At 39.2% G+C, this 25,728-nt stretch overlaps 1 protein-coding gene and 1 non-coding gene across 3 annotated transcripts in view; one reads left to right on the top strand and one right to left on the bottom strand.

The window, feature by feature from the left end:
• Positions 1–25,728, bottom strand: part of PEX7 (peroxisomal biogenesis factor 7) — a 97,488-nt gene that overhangs the window by 64,983 nt on the left and 6,777 nt on the right. The window contains exons 4-6 of one of the 2 annotated variants that reach the window (XM_034962929.3): positions 15,237–15,377; positions 9,444–9,521; positions 8,953–9,061 (exon numbers count right to left, since the gene is read on the bottom strand). In XM_034962929.3, coding sequence (XP_034818820.1) covers positions 8,953–9,061; positions 9,444–9,521; positions 15,237–15,377 — 328 coding nt within the window. The remainder of the gene's footprint in view (positions 1–8,952; positions 9,062–9,443; positions 9,522–15,236; positions 15,378–25,728) is intronic. The other variant, XM_008953041.6, reaches the window with a different exon arrangement.
• On the top strand, positions 1,526–1,659 carry LOC112440261 (small nucleolar RNA SNORA27). Its single transcript, XR_003028436.1, has one exon. It is a non-coding gene; the product is annotated as a small nucleolar RNA SNORA27 (small nucleolar RNA).

The raw sequence follows: 25,728 nt of genomic DNA, 5'->3' as shown, positions 1-25,728 counted from the left end.
AATTTGAATAAGATGGTTACTCCCGTATCTTATATAATAACAATCAAAAATATTTTCGTGTTTGGCTATGTAAGGCATTCGGCTATGTAAAAGAATACACAAGTGTTATAGGAAATGTATGAAAACAAGTGAAGCAAAGAAGATCTAAGCACTGCATTTGCTTACAAACGCATGGTACACAGCTCAGTGAGTAAATGTTCTTGTCTCTGAAATGGCTAAGGCACAGTGAGAGTTTTGCAACTTGCATTGACTTTTTACTACACCCCAACTCATTCCAATATTTTTGCAGAGTGGAAGAAGAACTTTGAATCTTTTGAAAAGTACTAAGTAGACTAATATTTGTAAATCACCACAAAGGATTATTTCAGGAAAATGGCAAATGTTTGAAAAATCAATCTTCCAATGAGTTCCCTAAGTCATAAAAATTGGCAGAAAACAGCTTTACCGTATCCATTTCACAAGGAAAGTTTTTGAAGAACATATGTTAGAGCTTACAGGTCCAGTACTTGATTTTCATCAAATCCCCTCTGATTTATCTGAAGCCTTAGATGTGCAGCCAATTTAGTGAATACTGGCCCCTTAGACTCCATCCACCTACATTCACCTAATCTGGATTCACTCTTTCCATCCTCAATCCATGTTGTTTGGGTAACACCCTTTCTCATTTTCCATTCCCAACTGCAGGGACTAACCAAGCCTAAGCCAATCAAAATATTGTATCCCCCTCACCCACACACAGTGATTAGTTCAGGAACATCCACAAGGACGCATCAGAGCCCATGACAGAAAATGAAACAGTCTGGATGTCTGAGAAGGAATCTTTCACTTTTTCCTACTGGACAGAAACCAGAAAGGAGGTAGGCGTTGGAGCTACTACTATCTTGCCATCATGTGGTGCCTGATACCCTGGTTCTGAAATCAGCACAACAGAAGACAGAGCCCTACATTCAACCATGCCTATAAAGCCAGATTTAATTCTGAACTTTTCACTTATGTGAGCAAATAAGTTATCTTCTTCCTTAAAGCACTTTGGGTCAGAATTTTTTTTTTTTTTTTTTTTTTTTTTACTTTCAACCAAAGAAGTCCTGGCTGATATGACCAAGATTTATATTAATTTCTAACAGAACATATGAAGGTAATGTAATGAAACAGGGGTCTTCTACAGAAGCAAACAGTCATTCTGTTGATAAAAGATCACTTTTCTACCACCCACTTACACTATACAGATAGTTTGAAAGTGAAGTGTTGTGATCATAGCAACACTCTACAAACAATTCATCTTCTGTTATTCAGTCTCATACAGTGCATATTCTACAGCACTATCCAGAATCAATGCTATGTATTCCATGCTACACAAAGACCAATGTAAAAAGAAGAGGTGTGTGACTCAGCTCAAATGAAGGGCTAATACACACAATTCTGACTGATGTCTAAAAAATGCAGCTGTATTAGTTTGTGATTTTGTCACTATCAGATTTATATTTGGTCATACGCATAAAGAGAACAATGATTAAAAACAAATCAATACCCTCTTTCCACTTTGCCAACTGGATGGATGTCTTTACTGGTCATTCCAGTGGGGCAAACGAAATATCCTTTTTAAAACTCAGGCAAACTGGGTGTTTGTCATGGTCATGTATCATGTCAGAGAAAACAAACTGAAAACAAACAAACAAAAATGCCCAAATCAAGGCAAATTTAGAACCTTAAATAGGCCGGGCACGGTGGCTCATGCCTATAATCCCAGCACTTTGGGAGGCCAAGGCGGGCGGATTACCTGAGGTCAGGAGTTTGAGACCAGCCTGGCCAACAAGGCGAAAGCCCGGTCTACTAAAAATACAAAAATTAGCCGGGCATAGTGGCATGTGCCTGTAATCCCAGCTGCTCGGGAGGCTGAGGCAGGAGAATCGCTTGAAGGCGGGAGGCGGAAGTTGCAGTGAGCTGAGATTGCACCATTGTACTCCAGCCTGGGGGACAGAGACTCTCAAAAAAAAAAAAAAAAAAAAAGAAGAAGAAGAAAAAGAAAAGAACTTTAAATAATAACAAACATCAACAAGATTACATAAAATAGAAAGGTAAGGAATTTTTTAGGACCTATCAATTGTTCAAGGAATTGTATTTACTAATACTTTTCCAAATATACAAAATTATATTCTCATTATTAATTTTAGTTTACTGTGTATGTTGCCAATTAGAGCTCCCAGCAGGTAAGTCTTTACTGTTTCACTAGAAGAGAAGCATGCTTCAGTTCCTTTTTTTTTTTGAGACAGTCTTGCTCTGTTGCCCAGGCTGGGGTATGGTGGCGCTATCTCGGCTCACTGCAATCTCCACTTCTCGTGCTCAAGTGATTCTCCTGCCTCAGCCTCCCAAGTAGCTGGGATTACAGGTGTGTGCCACCATGCCCGGCTAATTTTTGTATTTTTGTAGAGACAGGTTTCACCATGTTGGTTGGCCAGGCTGGTCTCAAACTCCTGTTCTCAAGTGATCCATCTGCCTCAGCTCCCAAAGTGCTGGGATTACAGATGTGAGCCACCATGCCTGGCCTCAGTTCATTTTTGAGGTGGATCTATTCTACACCACTAATTCAATCTAGAGTTTGAAATGACTCCTTTGAAACTATAGGATATAAGGCCAAAAGACATCCCTCCCCTAAGAAAATAATGCTAATGTCAATCTAATTCGCATCCTTACAAGAACTTTAATTCGACTTGGACTAATACTCTCTGTGGTAGAATCTTTCACCAACGGTAAAATTACAAAATGGTAAAAGTATAAACCAGTAAACTGAACTGTGGTCAACTTACAGATCCGATTCACTATAAGCACAAAACTCATTACCATTTATACTAAATTAAAAACACAGGCCAGGCGCAGTAGCTCACACCTGTAAGCCCAACACTTTGGGAGGCCAAGGCGGGTTGATCACCTGAGGTCAAGAGTTCGAGACCAGCCTAGCCAACATGGTGAAACCCTGTCTCTACTAAAAATACAAAAATTAGCTGGGTGTGATGGCGCACACCTGTACTCAGAAGGCTGAGGCAGGAGAATTGCTTGAACCCGGGAGGCAGAGGTTGCAGTGAGCCGAGATTGTACCACTGCACTCCAGCCTGGGTGACAGAGCTAGACTCTGACTCAATAATAATAATAAAAACATAAAAGATGATTAACTCAAGTTATACATGTAAATGAAAGGGTTAATTGATTCAAATTAAATATATTAATATTGCTACCACTGACTTAATGCACACTCAGCCTTATGGTTAACTATGTTACAGAAGGATAAAAGATCAAAGAAGGATGCAGGCTTGGAAAAGGCAACATAAGAAGAAAAAATATATTACTGGTCCCATCCCAAAAGACTTCATATATTAGAAAAGATTTAATTCAGATTATGGACAAAAAAAGCTATGACTTAGCTTAAAAATTCAAAAAAAATAGTTTATAACCTTATAAGTCGACAGTGTGTACTGCTCATCATTCCAGAAAAGAAAGCTATTAATTTTTATCAGAGAACAAAAATATTTTTTCTTAAATTAACTATGCCTCTATACATAGGCATTACTAGTATTCATTATTAGGATCTCAAAAAATTACATAATCTTTCACCTCAGTCATGCTCCCTGTAAAAAGAAAGTTGCATAATCTAAATGGATATACTTGTCTGTATATAATTTACCTGAAGGTTTCCATTTCTGAGTATTTTCAACCTAATAGTACTTTCACAATTTAGGATGGTTTGGTCATTTTTTACTTTTAAAATTAAAAATAATGAAATAAAATGGGAAAAAAGTGTGTGATATTATATTTCCTAAGAAAGCCAATCAACATAATACAACAACTCAGGGCACTAGTATAGTTTATTATCAACAAAGGAACAATTATCCTACCTATTGTCTATCTTTGGATGCTGCATAACTGAAAGAGGAGACACTATTAGGAGCACCACCTCCTCCTCTAGCTAATGTCTTCTGTTCTCTACTAAACAGCCAACTGCACAAAAGAGTTTCCACTTCTTACTCTCTCCTTGAGGATTTATGCCAGAGGTCAGCAAACATTTTCTGTCAAGGGCCACAGGCGGTAAATATTTTTGGCTTTGAGGACCTTTCAGTCTCTCTCACAACTACTCAACTCCACCACTGTAGTGTGAAAGCAACCATAAACAATATGTTAATAAACGGGCGTAGCTGTACCCCAATGAAACTATTTATAAAAACCATCAGTTTTGATCTGAGGGCAGTAGTTTGCCAACTTGTGCTCTATTCCAAGGTTTCTTTGACTTAGTCTTTCCTAGGTGCTCTGATTTACTGCAATGGCTTTAGTTACCAATTCTAAGCCAACGATACAGTTTTTATTCATGAGGCCAGAGTTCTCAGCTCCAAGCTCAACCTGCTCATTGACAAGCAGATGCATGTCTCACAGGTTCTGAAACAGTGTTCTAAAACAAAACTCAAGACCTTCTCTTTCAAACATGTATCATATCTCAGTTATAACATTACCATCCATGAATTTGTCCTCGCCAGAAATCTAGGAATTATTCTTTAGGAGTTGGAATCATTGAAAAGTAATCTGAACCACAGCTAACTCTTGTCAAGAGATTGATGAAGTAAAGTCCTAAACATGGAAAGGAATAATCGGTACCAGCCACTGCAAAAACATGCCAAATTGTAAAGCCCATCGAGGCTAGGAAGAAACTGCATCAACTAACGAGCAAAATAACCAGCTAACATCATAATGACAGGATCAAATTCACACATAACAATATTAACCTTAAATGTAAATGGGCTAAATGCTCCAATTAAAAGACACAGACTGGCAAATTGGATAAAGAGTCAAGATCCATCAGTGGGCTGTATTCAGGAGACCCATCTCACGTGCAGAGACACATAAAGGCTCAAAATAAAGGGATGAAGGAAGATCTACCAAGCAAATGGAAAACAAAAAAAAAGCAGGGGTTGCAATCCTAGTCTCTGATAAAACAGACTTTTTTTTTTTTTTTACAACAAAGATCAGAAGAGACAAAGAAGGCCATTACATAATGGTAAAGGGATCAATGCAACAAGAAGAGCTAACTATCCTAAATATATATGCACCCAATACAGGAGCACCCAGATTCATAAAGCAAGTCCTTAGAGACCTACAAAGAGACTTAGACTCCCACACAATAATAATGTGAGACTTTAATACCCCACTGTCAACATTAGACAGATCAACGAGACAGAAAGTTAACAAGGATATCCAGGACTTAAACTCAGCTCTGCACCAAGCGGACCTAACAGACATCTACAGAACCCTCCACCCCAGATCAACAGAATATACATTCTTCTCAGCACCACATCACACTTATTCCAAAACTGACCACATACTTGGAAGCAAAGCACTCCTTAGCAAATGTAAAAGAACAGAAATTATAACAAACTTTCTCCCGGACCACAGTGCAATCAAACTAGAACTCAGGATTAAGAAACTCACTCAAAACCACAGAACTACAGGGACACTGAACAACCCGCTCCTGAATGACTACTGGGTACATAATGAAATGAAGGCAGAAATAAAGATGTTCTTTGAAACCAATGAGAACAAAGACACAACATACCAGAATCTCTGGGACACATTTACAGCAGTGTGTAGAGGGAAATTCATAGCACTAAATGCCCACAAGAGAAAGAAGGAAAGATCTAAAATTGACACCCTAACATCACAATTAAAAGAACTAGAGAAGCAAGAGCAAACACATTCAAAAGCTAGCAGAAGGCAACAAATAACTGAGATCAGAGCAGAACTGAAGGAGACAGAGACACAAAAAACCCTTCAAAAAATCAATGAATCCAGGAGCTGGTTTTCTGAAAAGATCAACAAAATTGATAGACTGCTAGCAAGACTAATAAAGAAGAAAAGGGAGAAGAATCAAATAGACGCTATAAAAAATGATAAAGGGGATATCACCACCGATCCCACAGAAATAAAAACTACCATCAAAGAATACTATAAACACCTCTATGCAAATAAACTAGAAAATCTAGAAGAAATGGATAAATTCCTTGACACATACACTCTCCCAAGACTAAACCAGGAAGAAGCTGAATCCCTGAATAGACCAATAACAGGCTCTGAAATTGAGGCAATAATTAATAGCCTACCAACCAAAAAAACTCCAGAACCAGACGGATTCACAGCCGAATTCTACCAGAGGTATAAAGAGGAGCTGGTACCATTCCTTCTGAAACTATTCCAATCAATAGAACAAGACGGAATCCTCCTTAACTCATTTTATGAGGCCAGCAGCATACTGATACCAAAGCCTGGTAGAGACACAACAAAAAAAAGAGAATTTTAGACCAATATCCCTGATGAACATCAATGCAAAAATCCTCAGTAAAATACTGGCAAACTGAATCTAGCAGCACATCAAAAAGCTTATCCACCAAGATCAAGTTGGCTTCATCCCTGGGATGCAAGGCTGGTTCAACATACGCAAATCAATAAATGTAATCCATCATATAAACAGAACCAAAGACAAAAACCACATGATTATCTCAACAGATGCAGAAAAGGCCTTTGACCAAATTGAACAGCGCTTCGTGCTAAAAACTCTCAATAAACTAGGTATTGATGGGATGTATCTCAAAATAATAAGAGCTATTTATGACAAACCCACAGCCAATATGATAATATTTACTGAATGGGTAAAAACTGGAAGCATTCCCTTTGAAAACTGGCACAAGACAGGGATGCCCTCTCTCACCACTCCTATTCAACATAGTGTTGGAAGTTCCGGCCAGGGCAATTAGGCAGGAGAAAGAAATAAAGGGTATTCAATTAGGAAAAGAGGAAATCAAATTGTCCCTGTTTGCAGATGACATGATTGTATATTTAGAAAACCCCACCATCTCAGCCCAAAATCTCAAGCTGATAAGCAGCTTCAGCAAAGTCTCAGGATACAAAATCAATGTGCAAGAATCACAAGCACTCCTATACACCAATAACAGACAAACAGACAGCCAAATCATGAGTGAACTCCCATTCACAAATGCTTCAAAGAGAATAAAATACCTAGGAATCCAACTTACAAGGGATGTGAAGGACCTCTTCAAGGAGAACTACAAACCACTCCTCAACGAAATAAAAGAGGACACAAACAAATGGAAAAACATTCTATGCTTATTGATAGGAAGAATCAATATCGTGAAAATGGCCATACTGCCCAAGGTAATTTATAGATTCAATGCCATCCCCATCAAGCTGCCAATGACTTTCTTCACAGAATTGGAAAAAACTATTTTAAAGTTCATATGGAACCAAAAAAGAGCCCACATTGCCAAGACAATCCTAGGCCAAAAGAACAAAGCTGGAGGCATCATGCTATCTGACTTCAAACTATACTACAAGGCTACAGTAATCAAAACAGCATGGTACTGGTACCAAAACAGAGATCTAGACCAATGGAACAGAACAGTGCCCTCAGAAATAATACCACACATCTGCAACCATCTGATCTTTGACAAATCTGACAAAAACAAGAAATGGGGAAAGGACTCCCTATTTAATAAATGGTGCTGGGAAAACTGGCTAGCCATATGTAGAAAGCTGAAACTGGATCCCTTCCTTACACCTTATACAAAAATTAATTCAAGATGGATTAAAGACTTACATGTTAGACCTAAAACCATAAAAACCCTAGAAGAAAACCTAGGCAATACCATTCAGGACATAGGCATGGGCAAGGATTTCATGTCTAAAACACCAAAAGCAACGGCAACAAAAGCCAAAATTGACAAATGGGATCTAATTAAACTAAAGAGCTTCTGCACAGCAAAAGAAACTACCATCAGAGTGAACAGGCAACCTACAAAATGGGAGAAAATTTCTGCAATCTATTCATCTGACAAAAGGCTAATATCCAGAATCTACAAAGAACTTAAACGAATTTACAAGAAAAAATCAAACAATCCCATCAAAAAGTGGGCAAAGGATATGAACAGACACTTCTCAAAAGAAGACATTTACGCAGCCAACAGACACATGAAAAAATGCTCATCATCACTGGCCATCAGAGAAATGCAAATCAAAACCACAATGAGATACCATCTCACGCCAGTTAGAATGGCGATCATCAAAAAGTCAGGAAACAACAGGTGCTGGAGAGGATGTGGAGAAATAGGAACACTTTTATACTGTTGGTGGGACTGTAAACTAGTTCAACCATTGTGGAAGACAGTGTGGCGATTCCTCAAGGATCTAGAACTAGAAATACCATTTGACCCAGCCATTCCATTACTGGATATATACCCAAAGATTATAAATCATGCTGCTATAAAGACACATGCATATGTATGTTTACTGCGGCACTATTCACAATAACAAAGACTTGGAACCAACCCAAATGTCCAACAATGATAGACTGGATCAAGAAAATGTGGCACATATACACCATGGAATACTATGCAGCCATACAAAAGGATGAGTTCATGTCCTTTGTAGGGACATGGACGAAGCTGGAAACCATCATTCTGAGCAAACTATTCCAAGGACAGAAAACCAAACACCGCATGTTCTCACTCATAGGTGGGAACTGAACAATGAGAACACTTGGACACAGGATGGGGAACATCACACACCGGGGCCTGTCATGGGGTGGGGGAAGGGGGGAGAGATAGCATTAGGAGATATATCCAACGTAAATGATGAGTTAATGGGTGCAGCACACCAACATGGCACACATGTATACATTTGTAACAAACCCGCACATTGTGCACATGTACCCTAGAACTTAAAGTATAATAATAAAAATAAAAAAATAAAAATAAAAAAAGAAGTAAAGTCTTAAGAGCACAAAAGAATAGTAATATTCTCCTGTTTTCTCTCTGAAGCTAAGGTACACAGCGCCACCTAACGGTAAAAACAAGGCCACCATTCACTACAAGTAAGGCTTTTGGTAAATACAGAATAATTTACCTGAGGCTGAAGCAAAACAACCAGGGATGTGGGGAGACCAGATTGTGCTATAAATAATACTTTCATGGCCTCTAAAGGTGCACAGAGACTTTCCAACAGTTGGATCCCACTACAAATAAATGAATAGATCAATTACTCAAGAGGGATAAATTCAAATTTATGCTTTTACATATACTACATACACCAATAAATTATATACATTTATATATATGCATACAATATATATACAGATCTCAAGGATTTTTAAAGATCTGTTTTGATATAAAGCAAGATTGTATTTAAGGGCCCAACTAATGCTGAGCTAACTATTAGTTCACAGCCAAAAGATTAGAAAATTTTAAGTTCTAACAAGTGTTTTAATTTTTTTTTTAAAAGAAAGCTCAGCTGTCCAATCATAGAGCTACAGAAGTATGTTGGGAAAAGAAAAGAAAATTTAGTGGAAGCTCTAGAGAAGGGAATATTCGTTTTTGAATACAATAATGCTAACATACCAATTTGACAGTTTGATCCCATGAGCCAGACACCACAAGCTGTTCACCTCTGGTTTGGCTCCAATCAACACTATACACCTAAAAACATTGAAAAGTGTTTAGAAAGCAAAAGACCATCAAGTTCAACGTTGCATTTTATCTCTTGTTATATAACAATGAGAGGCAGAACAACTAATTTACTATGTCAAAACATCAAATAATTCCTATCCATCTCAACAAGGTGTCTGAGAAATGAAAAGTTGATCTTGTCCATTCCTCCAGACTTATTCCTTACAGATAAGACTCCATTCTGCTTTCACAGAATTCTACAGTATACTTCCAAACCTTCTTCACTAAAACAAATTATACATATTTTAAAACCTACCAACAAATCACTGTTTGCAGCCCCACGAAGAAATGTCAAAGCAGATTAGAAAGTTAGTCATCTAAAAAAGCTTGCTGGGTCAATGTTTATTGGAAAGCATTAAAATTCAATTAATATCCCTATCTGGCCTTTCTTAGAAAAAGCTTGCAGGAACCAGGTGATCCTTCCAGATCTCTTGGTAAACAGTTTTAGTTATCCAGTGCTGCTATTCTAAAGTATATGCTTCACTGCTCTCAGTGAACCATTTCAAATGAACTATTTGAAAACTTTTGGAAATGTTTTCATTCTTTCATTTTATACAACAGATTATACACAGATCACTGCTGTAAACTACGTTCAACAAAATATGTGCATAATTATACTTTATGAAATTCGTCCTGACAAGGACCTGAGTATATGCCATTGGTATATCACATTGGTGATCAGCCAGCAGGTTACTTTGAATCTTACTACTCTCTCCCACATATACGTAGGAAGTATGAGTATCTGGGCTTAAGCCGCTTACACGTGGGTTACTTTCTCTCTGCTGCCCAGTACTATGTTGAGCCATGTTGGAGGCTGAGGAAAAAAAACATCAGTAATACTGATCCCGTCACTTATAGGTGGAATCAAAAAAGTCAAACTTAGAGAAACATACAGTAGAATAGTGTTTGCCAGGGGCTGGGGGTGGGGGAAATGGGGATATGTTGGTCAAAGGATACAAACTTCTAGTTATAAGATGAATAATTTCTAGAGATTCAATGTACACCATGGTAACTATTGTAAATAATAATGTATTACTGAATACTTGAAATTTGCTAAGAGAGTAGATCTGAAATGTTCTTATCTCACACACAAGAAAATGGTAAGCATTCAAGTGATGGATATGTTAATTAGCTTGACTGTAGGAATCATTACTCAAGATATATTTAGATCAAAACCCTAAGCTGTACAACTTAGATTTTTCTTTTTTTTTTTTTTCCAAAACAGGGTCTTGTGCAGTCTCCCAGGCTGGAGTGCAGTGGCACAATCTCAGCTCACTGCAGCCATGACCTCCTGGGCTCAGGCGGTCCTCCCACACCTCAGCCTCCTAAGTAGCTGGAGTCACGCTTGCGTGCCACCACACCCAGCTAATTTTTTTCTCATTTTCTGTAGAGACAGTGTCTCACCATGTTCCCCAGGCTGGTCTCAAACTCCTAGGCTCAAGCAGTCCTACCGCCTCAGCCTCCCAAAGTGCTAGGATTACAGGCATGAGCCACCGTGCCCAGCCTACAAATTTTTATTTGCCAATCATAATAAACCTGGAAAAAAGTTTAATAAAATTAATATTAAGCTTCAAAAAAAGTAAAATATCGATATTTTGTTCATAATGGGTTTTTTTGCATTAATTTTTCTTTTTAAAAACATTAACAAATTATCTTGATTATCAAGTTTTTTGGGGCCCCCTTAAATTGTGTACCTAAAGTGAGTGCCTCACACATCCTACCCTAGTCCTGGCCCTGCCTCTGCCCATATTCACGCAAAAGACAGAAGAGTAGTTGGAACACTAAAGGAAGCACAATCCAGCAACAGACAGCAGCTATAAAAGGAATAGAAGGGCCAGTGAAAACCAAAGAGCTGCTGTGGCCATCTGTTAGTTATGGATAGAAAAAAGGCTGGTTTGGAAGCAATCACTGAAGATCTTGAGAGCTAAAGAGTTTGATTTTATCCTCTAAATTTCGCCTACAAAGGACCATATAGTAAATGGTAAGTTTCTTCAAAAAAGGTACATTTCTTCTATAAAGGGCCACATGGTAAATACTTTAGATTTTACAGGCTATTTGGTCACTGTCACAACTACTAAACCCAGCTCTTATAGCACACACCAAGCAGCCATAGTCAATACCGAATGAACGGGCATGGCTTGATTCCAAAAAAACTTTATTTGTAAATCTAACTGCAGGCCAGATTTGGTCCTGGCCCACATGACGTAGTTTGCCAATCCCTGCTCTAGGCTGATGTAAACAGTCAAAAATAAAAATAGCAAACCTTTATTGAACACTCTGAGTGTCAGATCCTGTTCATAAGCACTTTATGTATTTCATTTAATGTTCATTTATATGAAGTAGATACTATATCAAGGCCCAGAGAGGTTAAGTAATTTGTCCAGAGTCCCAAAGCTAGTAAGGTGCAGATATGAAATCTGAACGTGGGCAGCCTAATTGCAGAGTCCACTTTTAATCGCAATGTGAGGCTATCTGTACAGCGTGCTACTTGAGGGCACTGTTGAATCAGAACTTCTTGGCTACCTTAAGCCATGATATCAAGGAACTAAAGCTCTACCCCTGCTGGTTTCACCCTTTACTGGAGCTACATTTGGGCCTAGATTGATTCCATTGTGTTTTCATGAATTACCTATACACAGATCTTAAAGCCCCTGTCCACTTGTGAATTTCCATTTATCCATCAAGACGTGCCCCATTACACCCCTTACGAAAGAAGCCTCCCCTGATAAGCCCTTCAATGAGTCATATGCTGCCTTCAACAGCAGCTCACACCTACTTCTAACTCAGCATTTACCATATTTTATTTACTATAAAAGAATGTTACATAACTCACATACCTGCTAGATTTTGGAGACTCCTAATGAGCAAAACATCTTGTACATCTATGTTCATCACAGTAAAATAGGCACTCAAACGTTGGTTAAAATAATTTAACCAATTAAATTTTTCTTTACAACCTGAATCACTGCTAGGTAGGTACAGAGAACTACTAAGTAAACACTCATCATCAGCTCAGACTCCACTGCCTCCACACATTTCCAGTGTGATGCAGCAGGTGACACCTTATGACTACTCACCTTCTAAAACTGCAGGAGCCTCCACCGGCTCAAGAGAATCCAGCCTGAATCAACACCAAAGATAGAAGGTAAGAAAACCATGCTGATGGCATTGTTGCTGTCAGCTGTCTTCTGTTGCACAACCAAGTAGCAAGCATTAGGTCTCTATGACAGAGCTAAAGATAGGACACACATGGTGGTGAAGTTAAAAATGGGATCATAAAGAAGGAAACAGGCTGAGTGCGGTGGCTCATGCCTGTAATCCCAGCACTTTGGGAGTCCGAGGCGGGCAGGTCACTTGAGGCCAGGAGTTCAAGACCAGCCTGGCCAACATGGTGAAACCCCGTCTCTACTAAACATATAAAATTTAGTCAGGTGTGATGGCAGGCACCTGCAGTCTCAGCTACTCAGGAGGCTGAGGCAGGAGAATCGCTCCCAGGAGGTGGAGGTTGTAGTGAGCCAAGATTGTGCCACTGCACTTTAAGCTGGGTGACACAGAGAACCCGTCTCAAAAAAAAAAAAAAAAGAAAAAGAAAAGAAAGGCAACTCAATACTATGTTTAAAATATTAGGACATGGGAAAGGAACTAACAGATCAGGAGACTGTGTGGGTTTTCTTTTTTAATTTAAAAAAAAGAGTAATTACACCAGGCATGGTGGCTCATGCCTGTAATCCCAGCACTTTGGGAGGCCGAGGCAGGAGGACTGCTTGAGGCCACGAGTTCGAGACCAGCCTGGAAAATATGGCGAGACCCCGTCTCCATAAAAAATTTTAAAAATTAGCCAGGTGTGGTGACATATAACAGTAGTCCCAGCTACCCAGGAGGCTGGGGTGGGAGGACGGACGGCTTGAGCCCACAAGGTCATGGTCAAGACAGCAGTGAGCAGTGATCACGCCACTGCACTCCAGCCTGGGTAGCAGAGAAAGACCTTGTCTCAAAAACAAAACAAAACAAACTATAAACATAAGTACAAAAGGGGTGCTTGGATGGAAGATTCAGCTTCGTGCTCAGAAGAGAAAGACTGAGGCAGGGCCCTGAGGGCTGGCTAAAATGTCAATAGGCAAAAAGCAGAGGTGAAACAGTAACCAGAAAACTTCCTCAAACACATAAATGGGAATATACAGCACCCTAGGGATCGGGGGTAGTGAACACTGCAAGATAACACCAAGGTTTTGCGCCTGAGAACTGTCAGTGATGGCAGCATTAACAAAAGTGAAAGACTGGAGGAAGGAAAATAATGTAATTTTATATATACTGAGTTTGAGGTGACAGCAAGACAGGGTTTGGGCATTAACCTCAAGCTCTGAAAAAAGTTCACAGCCAGAGAGATGTTTGAGAAACAGCTGAAAAGGGAAGAATGAATTCCATTATCCCAACTTCAATCAATTCACTCATCTATTCAACAAATATTTATTAAGCACCTACTATGTACTAGGCACGGGGGGAAAGGAGGTTACGATTTTAGATAAGACCAGCCCCCATGGATCTTATATTTTAGCAGCAGAAAACATGCTATAAATAAATGTATAATTTCAAGTTGCAATTTTTTTAAAAACTACAAAGAAAAAGCAGAGTAAGGAGAACAGAAAATAATGACAAGGGCAGGGGGTCACTTCTCAACAAAATGGCCAGGAAAGACCTCTCTGTGCAGAGACTTGAATGCAGTTAAAGACTGAACTCTGCAGACCCGAGATGAAAGGCTCAGGTTACAGAGAACAGGGAAAGACCTTAACAGGGAACAAGCTTGCCAGATTCAGGGAAGAGCAAGGTTGAATAGCTGGGAGGGATAAGATCCTAAAGGGCTATGGCTAAGAATTTGTCTATGATTTCTCTTAAGAGGTTACAACCATCAACCATAAGTTACCACTTAGATTATAACATCCTTCTAACTGCTCTCCCCATCCATTTTTGTTTACCTCCAATCCATTATCCACATTGCATAAAAAGTAATCTTTAGAAAATACAAATTAAATGTCACTCCCCTGTGCAAAGCCTTTCAATGGTTTCACACTATATGTAGCTCCTCCAACTTAGCATCTTCGCTCAACATTATGTGAGATTCATCCATGTTGATTCTTATTACCCAAAGGTCAAAATCATGCAAAACTATGCATGACTTAGGGATGCATACATATGTAGTAAAAATAGAAAGAAAAGCAAAAAATATATAAATAGAAAATTCAGGCTAGTGGTTACTCCTGGGAAGAAGCGAGGAAGAAAAAAAAGCAGAGAGAAGAAGGATAAGACTAGAAAGGGTAAGCAGGGGACGCTAATGGTATAGGTAATGTTTCATTTCTTAAGCTAGATGGTGAATATGTGTGTTCAATATATCATTTTTACATCTTACATGTATTTTATAATGTATAAAATATTTCATTGATTTTTAAAATCTGCAATGTCTTTCCACTGATCTTGGCACAATGGCCAAAACGCTGACAGCTCTAAGCACACAGGCTCTATCCTCTCTGGTCAAGCATGCTCTTTCATTTGCCTCTAACACTACTACCCTGGCCTCTCCATTTGAATAATTCATTCCAACTTCCCCTTTAGACCAAAGGATGCCCTCCCTGCCCCTTCCCCAGACAAACCCTCCCTTCCCATAACACTGCATACATTCACAGCGCTTACCACATTAGACATTAGACAACCAGAATCCTGCCTCCCCAGACAGGGCAAGGACCCCAAGAGGGCAAGGGCATGCCTAAGGTGTTTTGTCTTCCCAGCTAGCCTGGTACAGTATCTTGCACACAGTAGAGTTAATAAAAGTTCCTGGAATGAATGAAGGAAAAGAGAAACAAATCTGAATGGAAAGCACATCTTCTATTAGTCTCCTCTTCCATCTCTTCCTTATTCCCAACCTCCCCGTCCACACTCATTCAAATAGTGGGCATGGCAAATGGTCAAATTAAATATAAAAAGGAAGAGAGATATGCAGTGCCTGACTTTATGCTTTAAGAGCAGGGTCCTCTAGAGGCCTATCTGATTAAATTACTCTTGGCAGCGGTGAAGAAAATTAACCAGGAAAATGGGAAAAGAAAAAAACCCTCCGCACAATGTTTTGTGCTGCTTTATGAAATCTGAACCTCATCAAAACCACAGTTTGAGAGGACAAATTTTATTACTGAAACCAATTCCCAAAGAGCTCATATTTAATCTACTGTAAAGCATTGCCCTTTTTAAGTTGGTCTACTTAATTAAAAATTGTCAAATAAAAAACTATGTCCAGAATTTTTATTATTATCTGTATGAATACAAAGGAAAGGGTCACTGACTTTTAATTACTGAGTGATTAGAAAGGGCTATATATTTCTTTTAAGGTGAAACTTAAATTTTCTCTTTTTTTTCTCTTTTGAGACAGGATCTCACTCTGTTACCCAGGCTGGAGTGCAGTGCCACGAACGAGCACAGCTCACTGCAGCCTCCACCTTCTGGGCTCAATTGATCCTCCCACCTCAGCCTCCCGAGTAGCTGGGACCACAGGTGCACACCACAACACCAGCTAATTTTTTAATTTTTTGTAGAGACAGGGTCTTACCATGTTACCCAGGCTGGTCTCTAAATCCTGGGCTCACGTAATCCCCCTGCCTAGGCCTTCCAGAGTGCTGGAATTACATGCATGAGCCACCATACCCAGCCCTGAAACTTAAATTTGCAGGTTTTTTCATTATGGAAATTTTAAAACATGCATAAAAGTAGAGAGAATAGTATAATAAACCCCCAGGCACCCATTACACACCTTCCATAATGATCAACATGTTGCCCATCATGTTTCTTCTGTCCCATTATTGACTGAATGACTGACTGCTGGAGTATTTTAACATCAGATCTTTTATTCCTAAATACTTCAGCAGGTAAGGCTGGTTTATCTTTTTTTACATAAGCACAGGCCAATTTCACCCCAACAAGATTAACAATGGCTACTTAATATCATTTAACACTCAGTCCTTATTCATATTTCCCTGACTGTCCCAAAAATGTTTCTTTTACAGTCGGCTTATTTGAATCAGTACCCAAACAAGACCCACATTTTACACTTAGCTGTTATGTCTCTTAAGTATCCTCTAAGATAGGACAGTCCTCCTCCTGACACCTTGCTCTTTCTGCCCCACATCCCATAACATTTACTTGTTGAAAAAACCAAGTTATTGGTCTTGTAGAATGTCTTGCCTTCTGGATTATCCCAAATGTTTCCTCATGGTGGTAATTAACTTTTTTCTCTACCCTTCCAATTTCCTTTAAATTAGAAGTTAGATCTGGAGGCTTAATCAGATTCAGTTCATGTTTTTTAGCTTCCAATTATATTAGGAGGCATATAATTTCTGGTTGACCCACTTTTAGTGATCCTAAGATTGTTCACAGAATGTTTCAATCTTAAACTAATGGTTTTAGCATCCACATGATCCCTGCCTAATCATTATTTCATTACGGGCTACTAAATAGTGATTTTCTAATTCTGTTATTCCTTCTGCATTTATTAGCTAGAACTCTATTAGCAAGAACTTTTCTTATCAACTATTTTATAATACCACAATAAAACTCATACAAGAAAGGGAAGGTAAATGCACTGATTCTTTACTTTTGTTTATCAATTTTCAGAATAATGAGCTGGATGTCCTAATAATCTTCAATGGTGGCTACATTTTTCCTAATCACAACTCCATCTCCATGTAAGGACTGAAAATACACGTACGTGTGTGTGTGTGTGTGTGTGTGTGTGTGTGTGTGGTGTTTAAATTCATTGCTTTCATTCTTTTGGTTGTTCCAATAGTCTCATCTTCGGCCAGTGAGAGTCCCTTCAAGTTGTACCTTCTAAACCTTTGATATGTCTCCAGCGGCCTTTCATAGCTTCCCTGCTTTCTGACACAAGAAGATGTCTTGCATTCCTGCCCAGCTCTGGAATAAATGACTTCTCCAAAGACACTATTCCTGTTAGTGGCAAACAGTATTTAGAGGCCATACTCAGGGCACTAAGAATATTCACTGCTACTCAGTTGTCACTGCTTCTAAATCTTTACTGTGCAAAAAACAAAGAAATATGTACTTTTTTTAGACAGAGAAAAATAAATCACAAGTTTATATAACTATTCCCCATTTAACTTTAAGATCGCTTCTACTTCTTTATTCTCATAACGCTTTTCTCTCACTTTAAAACTTTCAGTTTCTTTTTTTTTTTTTTTTTTTTTTTTTTTGTGACGGACTCTCACTCTGTCGCCCAGGCTGGAGTGCAGTGGCGCGATCTTGGCGCACTGCAAGCTCCACCTCCCAGGTTCACGCCATTCTCCCGCCTCAGCCTCCCGAGCAGCTGAACTACATACAGAGGCCGCCACCACACCCGGCTAATTTTTTAAAATATTTTTTAGTAGATACAGGGTTTCACCGTGTTAGCCAGGATGGTCTCAATCTCCTGACCCTGTGATCCGCCCACCTCAGCCTCCCAAAGTGCTGGGATTACAGGGGTAAGCGTGGCTAAAACTTTCAGTTTCTAATGACATAATTACTGATATGCCTTATCCTACAATGTACATATGAGTTTCAAAGTAACAATGTTAATTTTTTTGAATGCAGTTTCAAATTTCTTTCCAATTCTTTGTTTTTGTTTCTTGTGACAAGAGTCTCACTCTGTTGCCCAGGCTGGAGTGCAGTGGCATGATTTCACTCACTGCAAACTCTGCCTCCCGGGTTCAAGCGATTCTCCTGCCTCAGCCTCCTAAGTAGACGAGATTACAGATGTTCACCACCACACCCGGCTAATTTTTGTATTTTTAGTAGAGATGGGGTTTCACCATGTTGGCCAGGCTGGTCTCGAACTCCTGGCCTCAAGTGACCCATTTGCCTTGATCTCCCAAAGTGCTGGGATTACAGGCGTGAACCACTATGCCCAGGCCTAATTATTTTTGTTCATTAGACTGATCTTATTAGGAATGTATAATCACAATACTGGGTTTTTAAAGTCACTTGAATAATTATTTTCAATACCTAGTTATGGCACCAATTTGATAGATCTTTAGATTAATGTGCTTGTTTTCAATTTTTAGCAATTGCTTTTTCTTTCCAACTTATTAATATATCGGGATTCTTAATTACATAAAACATTTCAATGGTTCCAAGGTCAAAACTATAATACAAGTTATATCTGAAGAAATCTTATTTCCATTCTGGTCCCCCTTCCCCTGCTTTCTACCTTACCCCCTCTTTCAAGGTAACCATTTTTATTAGTTTTTGAATTATTTTTCCATTGTTTCTTTTTGAAATGTATATACACTATATATATTTATAATATATAACAGCTATAGTTAAATATATATGCTTCTATTCCTCTCTTTATGTAAAACAAATTTTACATATATTTACATAGCTCTACCAATAATTTCACCTCATATTAGCTTGCAGCAAAACTAAACATAATTTCTAGTTTCATATAAGTTCTCAAATAAGATTGCATAATTCTCCTACATATGCTTTTTAATAGATTCTAAAATCAGAGATGGGGATTTTAATTTCTATCTACAATTCACTCACTAACTCACTTCAGAGACATGCATAGTGTTGACACCTACACTGTGTGTATCAGAGAGACTACAGATATAGTAGCAGCAGTCATGCTTCAGAGTCCTTCTCTATCTGAACATATTCTATTATAGTTTCCATCTATTTAAAACTATCATTTTCTCTTCTTTAAAAAATTTTAGAAACTTTGAGGTTAGATAATGGGTTGGGAATAATGATTTTGCAAGGTAAATCAAATCGCTCCTTTTATTAAAGGTTTTTTAAATCTATATTTTGAATATTGCAATCTCCAAATTACTAGATAACACACTTATGAAGGTCATTAGAATTGAACACTTACCAAGTCAAGGCAGTGGCTTCCAAACAATGCTGCACATTGAAATCATCTGGGAATCTTTAAATAATACTGATGTCTGGCTCCAGCCCCAGACACTGTGACCTGGGCATGAAGATATTTTAAAGCTCCTGGCTGGATGCAGTGGCTCACGCCTGTAATCCTAGCACTTTGGGAGGACGAATCAGGCGGATCACAAGGTCAGGAGTTCGAGATCAGCCTGGCCAACATGGTGAAATCCTGTCTCTACTAAAAATACAAAAATCAGCCAAGCACGGTGGCACACACCTATAATCTGAGCTACTCAAGAGGCTGAAGCAGGAGAATTGCTTGAATCCGGGAGGTGGAAGTTGCAGTGAGCTGAGAACATGCCACTGCACTCCAGCCTGGGCAAGACAGGAAGACTTTGTCTCAAAAAAAAAAAAAGAAAAAAAAATTTTTATAAGCTCCCAAAGTGATGCTAATCTGCTGCAAAGTTTAAGAACCACAGACTTAAGGCTAGGGACAGTGGCTCAAGCCTGTAATCCCAACACTTTGGGAGGCTGAGGCGGCCAGAACACCTCAGGTCAGGAGTTCAAGACCAGCCTGACCAACACGTTGAAACCCCATCTCTACTAAAAATACAAAATTAGTCATGCCTGTTAGCCCAGATACTTGGGAGAGTGAGGCAGGACAATCACTTGAACCTGGAAGGCGGAGGTTGCAGTGGGCCAAGATTGCACCATTGCACTCCAGCCTGGGCAACAAGAGTGAACCTCCATCTCAAAAAAAAAAACAAAAAACAAAAAACTAAAGAGTTAAGACAAGCCTTTGCATACCTTTTTTATGTTAAGTATTAAAATTCCAAATGCCTGAATTGTAGTCTAGTCCTACCTAACAGCTAATACTTAAAGAAGCAGATTAAGTAGAAAATGGGTAATACTTACCTATACATGTATGTCCTGTTTTCTGCCCACAGTGTGTGGCCCAAAATCTACACAATCCATCTTTCTCCTGAATTTTCAAAGCATAAAGTCCAACCCCCACCATCCAGGTATTCAAGGCCCATTAGGATATGATCCTTACCCACCTCCATTACACCATCTCCTAGTACACACACTCTATGCTCCAGGCACATCAAAGGACATCTGGTTGTGTGGACATGCCACGCTCTTTCACAAATCTTAACTTTTGTAGAGGCTCTTCTCCATCAGAAATGTCCTTTTCAGTTGGGTGTGGTGGCTCATGCCTATAATCCCAGGACTTTGGGAGGCCAAGGCAAGTGGATTGCTTGAGCCCAAGTGTTCCAGACCAGCCTGGGCAACATGGAGAAACCCCATCTCTACAAAAAAATTCAAAAATTAGCCAGGCATGGTGGCAAGCGCCTATAGTCCCAGCTACTTAGGAGGCTGAAGCAGGAGGATTGCTCGAGCTCAGGAGGCCAGAGGATTGCTTGCCTCAGGAGTCAGAGGTTGCAGTGAACTGAGATTGTGCCACTGCAGTCTGCCTGGGCAACAGAGTGAGACTCCATCTCAAGATAAAAACAAAACAAAAAATGTCCCTTTCTCTTAGGGCTGCCTAGCAAACTACTAAAAACTACTAACTACCCAAGACTCAGGTCAAATAGCAACTCTTCTGTGGCAGTCCCTGGTTCTCCTCTCTGTGTACCTTCTAGATACCTCTTTTCAATATCTATCATGTTGTACTGAATGGTTGTTTTTTTTGTTGTTGTTGTTTTTTAATTTACGTGGGACCCTAAATGGTTTGTCTGCATGTCCCAAACTACAACCAGAGAACAGCACATGAGTCTTATTTATACCTACATCTTCAATGACTGGCACATGCCTGGCATATAATATGTGCTACAAGTAGAGACAGGTCTGCCTTTTTTAATACAAGTCTAAACTTTAAAATATAAAACAAAGCCAAAAGAAGGTAAATGCTTTTAAAACATGAGAATTGAAAAGTGATGACATATCACATCCTAATGGCAGTAAAATCCAAAAAGGGAGAATTGTTCAAGTGACATCTAACTAGAAACTATTTTTCTGTACAATCACAATCTTCACAGGGAAAAGCTTTAAATGGCTATTATCAATTGTAATAAAATCTTACTGCAGTAACCTATTCCAAAATGAATGGCTGGGCATGACTAAATATGCAAAAAGAAATATATCAAGTCCAACTATTTCCTCAATTTTTAAAAAAGAAACAGGATGCAAAGAAAAAAAATGCCTTCAGTTGATAAATGTGTTGTGTAGTTTTAAACATAAATGCATTTCTGAAGAAAACACACTAGTTTTAAATGCAGGACTGGTTGTCATTCTGCATTAATATTTTTTATTGGCACCTGATACGGATCTCATCTTGAATTGTAATCCCCACGTGTCGAAGGAGGGACCTGGTGGGAGGTGACTGGATCATGGGTGCAGTTTCCCCCATGCTGTTCTAGTGATCGTGAGTTTTCATGTGATCTGATGCTTTTAAAAGTGGCAGTTTCCCTTGCTCTCTCTCTCCTGTCACCTTCTGAAGAAGGTATCTGCTTCCACCATGATTGTAAGTTTCCTAAGGCCTCCCCAGTTATGCAGAACTGTGAGTCAATTAAGCCTCTTTCCTTTATAAATTACCCAGCCTCAGGTATTTCTTTATAGCAGTGTGAAAAAGGACTAATATAGAGAATTGGTACCAGGATAGTGAGGTACTGCTATAAAGATAATCTGAAAGTGTAAAAGCAACTTTGGAACTGAGTAACGGGCAGAGGCTGGAACAGTGTGAGGGCTCAGAAGAAGACAGGAAGATGTGGGAAAGTTTGGAAATTCTTAAAGACTTCTTAAATGGTTCTGAACAAAATGCTAATAGTGATATGAACAATGGAGTTCAGGCTGAGGTGGTCTCAAATAGAGATGACGAACTTACTGGGAACTGGAGTAAAGGTCATTCATGCAATGCTTTAGCAAAGAGACTGGTGGCATTTTGCCCCTGCCCTAGAGATCCGTGGAAGCTTGAATTTGAGAGAGATGATTTAGAGTGTCTGGTGAAAGAGATTTCTAAGCACCAAAGCATTCAAGAAGTGACCCGGTTGTTTCTAAAAGTGTATAGTCACATGCATTCATGAAGAGATTATTTGAATTTGGAACTTACATTTAAAAGGGAAGCACAGCATAAAAGTTTAGAAAATGTGCAACCTAACCATGAGGTAGAAAAGAAAAACCTATTTCTTGGGGGGAAATTCAAACCTGCTGCAGAAATTTGTATAAGTAACAAGGAGCCAAATATTAATAGCCAAAACAATGGGAAAAATGTATCCAAGGCATGTCAGAGACATTTGCAGAAGCCCCTCCCATCACAGGCCCAGCGGCCTAGGAGGGAAAAATGGTTTTGTGGGCCTGAGTGGCCCTGCTGCTCTGTGCAGCCTCAAGACATGGTGCCCTGCATCCAGCTGCTCTAGCTCCAGCCATGGCTAAAAGGAGCCAAGGTACAGCTCAAGCCATTGCTTCTGAGGGTGCAAGCCCTAAACCTTGGCAGCTTCCATGTGGTGTTGGGTCTGTGGGTGCACAGAAGACAAGAAGAGTTTAGAAGACAAGAGTTTAACCTCCACCTAAATTTCAGAGGATGTATGGAAACACCTGAATGTCCAGGCAGAAGTCTGCTGCAGGGGAGGAGCCCTCATGGAGAACCTTTGCTAGGGCAGTACAGAAGGAAAATGTGGGGTTGAAGCCCCCACACAGTCCCCACTGGGGCACTGCCTACTGGAGTTGTGAGGAGAGAGCCACTGCCCCCCAGGCCCCAGAAAGGTAGATTCACTGACAGCTTGTATTGTACAGCTGGAAAAGCCACAGGCACTCAATGCCAGCCAGTGAAAGCAGCCATAAGGACTGCACCTTTCAGAGCTACAAGGGTAGAGCTGCCCAAGGCCATGGGAGCCTACCCCTTGGATGTGAGATATGGAGTCAAAGGAGATCATTTCAGAGCTTTAAGATTTAGTAACTGCACTGCTGGGTTTCAGACTTGCATGGGGCCTGTGGCCCCTTTGTTTTGGCCAATTTCGCCCATTTGAAACATTTAGCTAATGCCTATAGCCCCACTGTATCTTAGAAGTAACTAACTTGTTTTTTATTTTATAGGCTCAAAGGCAAAAGGGACTTGCCTTGTCTCAGATGAGACTTTGGACTTGGACTTTTGGGTTAATGCTGGAATAAGTTAAGACTTTGGGGGACTGTTGGAAAGTCATGATTGGTTTTGAAATGTGAAAAAGACATGAGATTTGGGAGGCGCCAGGAGTGGAATGATATGGTTTGGCTTTATATCCCCACCCAAATCTCATCTTGAATTGTAATCCCCATGTGTCCAGGGAGGAACCTGGGAGGAAGTGATCAGATCACGGGGGCAGTTTCCCCCATGCTGTTCTTGTGATAGTGAGGGAGTTCTCAAAAGATCTGACGGCTTTAAAAGTGGCAGTTTCCCCTGCTTTCTCTCTCTCTCTTTCTCTCTCTCCTGCTGCCTTGTGAAGAAGGTTATCTGCTTCCCCTTTACCTTCTGCCATAATTTTAAGTTTCCTGAGGCCTCCCCAGTCATGTGGAACTGTGAGTCAATTAAACCTCTTTCCTTTATAAATTACCCACTCTCAGGTATTTCTTTATAACAACGTGAAAACAGACTAATACAATACCTATCATTATTGACTTCTCAGCTTCTATCATTATCAAAAAGTAAATAATTGGTTCATTTTTTAAAGTAAACAAGATTTTAACTCTTGAAATGTATAAGCAAATACATTTCCTCCATAACAGAATACTAATAGTTGTATACTTAGGTCAAAAATAAGTTTTTATAAGCAATGCTCAAAAACCTCAATGGATCAAATATGTTATAAAAATTCAGCAAATTGATAAACCTTGTTATTTGACTATGAGAACAAATTTTAACTCATTTTTAAATTGTGATAAGCCAACTCATTAGTCTGAAAATTAGAAATTAATATATTACATTGATTTATGTCATCTTTAAAGTCACTTTAACTCACTCTCAGTTGCACAGTGTTTTAAGTCAGAAAGCAGTGAAATAAAATTGTCAATTCACTCTTATTTTTCTATTCTCACTGAACTTTTAAAAATTTTTATTATATATTCAGCAGCATTAGAATAAGCAAAGCCAAAGGCATTTTATGGGACTCAAAAGACATAATGACCTCTGCAGACACCAGTTAAACAATAGACAGAAGAATTTGATTCCTACTTCGATGCTAGGTTTAGCAACCATTCACACAGATAATGTCCATGTTTTTCTTTCTTTTCATTTCACCAAGACCTTCATTCCTCAAAGCCTAAAATATATCTAAATCTTGGATTTCTCTTTTTTGCTTCATCTGACAACTTGAAAATTGACTGTTGGACACATAGCCATCAAGTGGTAAAGTGGGTAACTGGAAAAGTTCTAACTTGTTTTACATTTTTCAAACCCTATTATAATAAGAGCAAATAATAATACTAGCTCATATTTATTCAATGCTGGTCTGTGATACAGACTACTAATAAACTTAGTTTGCAAATAAAAACACTCAAGTTTAGGAAAAATATGTGACATACGCAAGGTCTCACAACAGGTAACTTACAAAGCTGGGATTCAAATCCAAGATTGACTAAAACCATGCTATACATCTTTATTATATACTCTCTTCCACAGAAGAAAATGACCCATTAGTTGCTCTTCTATTTCACAACACAGCTTCCCTGAACATACTGGTGGAAAAAAAAAAAACAGAAATTGGCTATGTTCATTATCAACTTTTTTTTTTAATAACTTTTTTTTAAGGCAGGGTCTCACTCTGTTGTCCAGGCTGGAGTGCAGTGGCACGATCTCAGCTCACTGCAACCTCCACCTCCCACGCTCAAATGATTCTTGTGCCTCAGCCACCAAATAGTTGGGACTACAGGTGTGCACCACCACACCCAGCTAATTTTTGTATTTTTAGTAGAGGAGGGGTTTTCGCCATGTTGGCCAGGCTGGTCCCAAACTCCTGGCCTTCAGTGATCTGCCCACCTCGACCTTCCAAAGTGTTAGGATTACAGGCATGACTCACTGCACTCAGCCTCATTTATTAATTTATTCAACAAATATTTACTAGCTCCTTAAAACTCTCATTTGAACTTAAATCCTTTTAAGTATTTTTGAGTATCTGGCATATGCAATGGACTGAATATGTCCCCACAAAACTCACATGTTGAAATCTTAACCCCCCAATGTAATGGTTTTAGGACTTAGGGCCTCTGGGGGGTAATTAGGTCATGAATGTAGAGCCCT

Source organism: Pan paniscus, chromosome 5 (assembly GCF_029289425.2).
Source record: "Pan paniscus chromosome 5, NHGRI_mPanPan1-v2.0_pri, whole genome shotgun sequence".
In the NCBI taxonomy this organism is placed as follows: Eukaryota; Metazoa; Chordata; class Mammalia; order Primates; family Hominidae; genus Pan; species Pan paniscus.
Note: the sequence above shows the minus strand (reverse complement) of the source record. Positions and strands in the feature narration are given on the sequence as shown.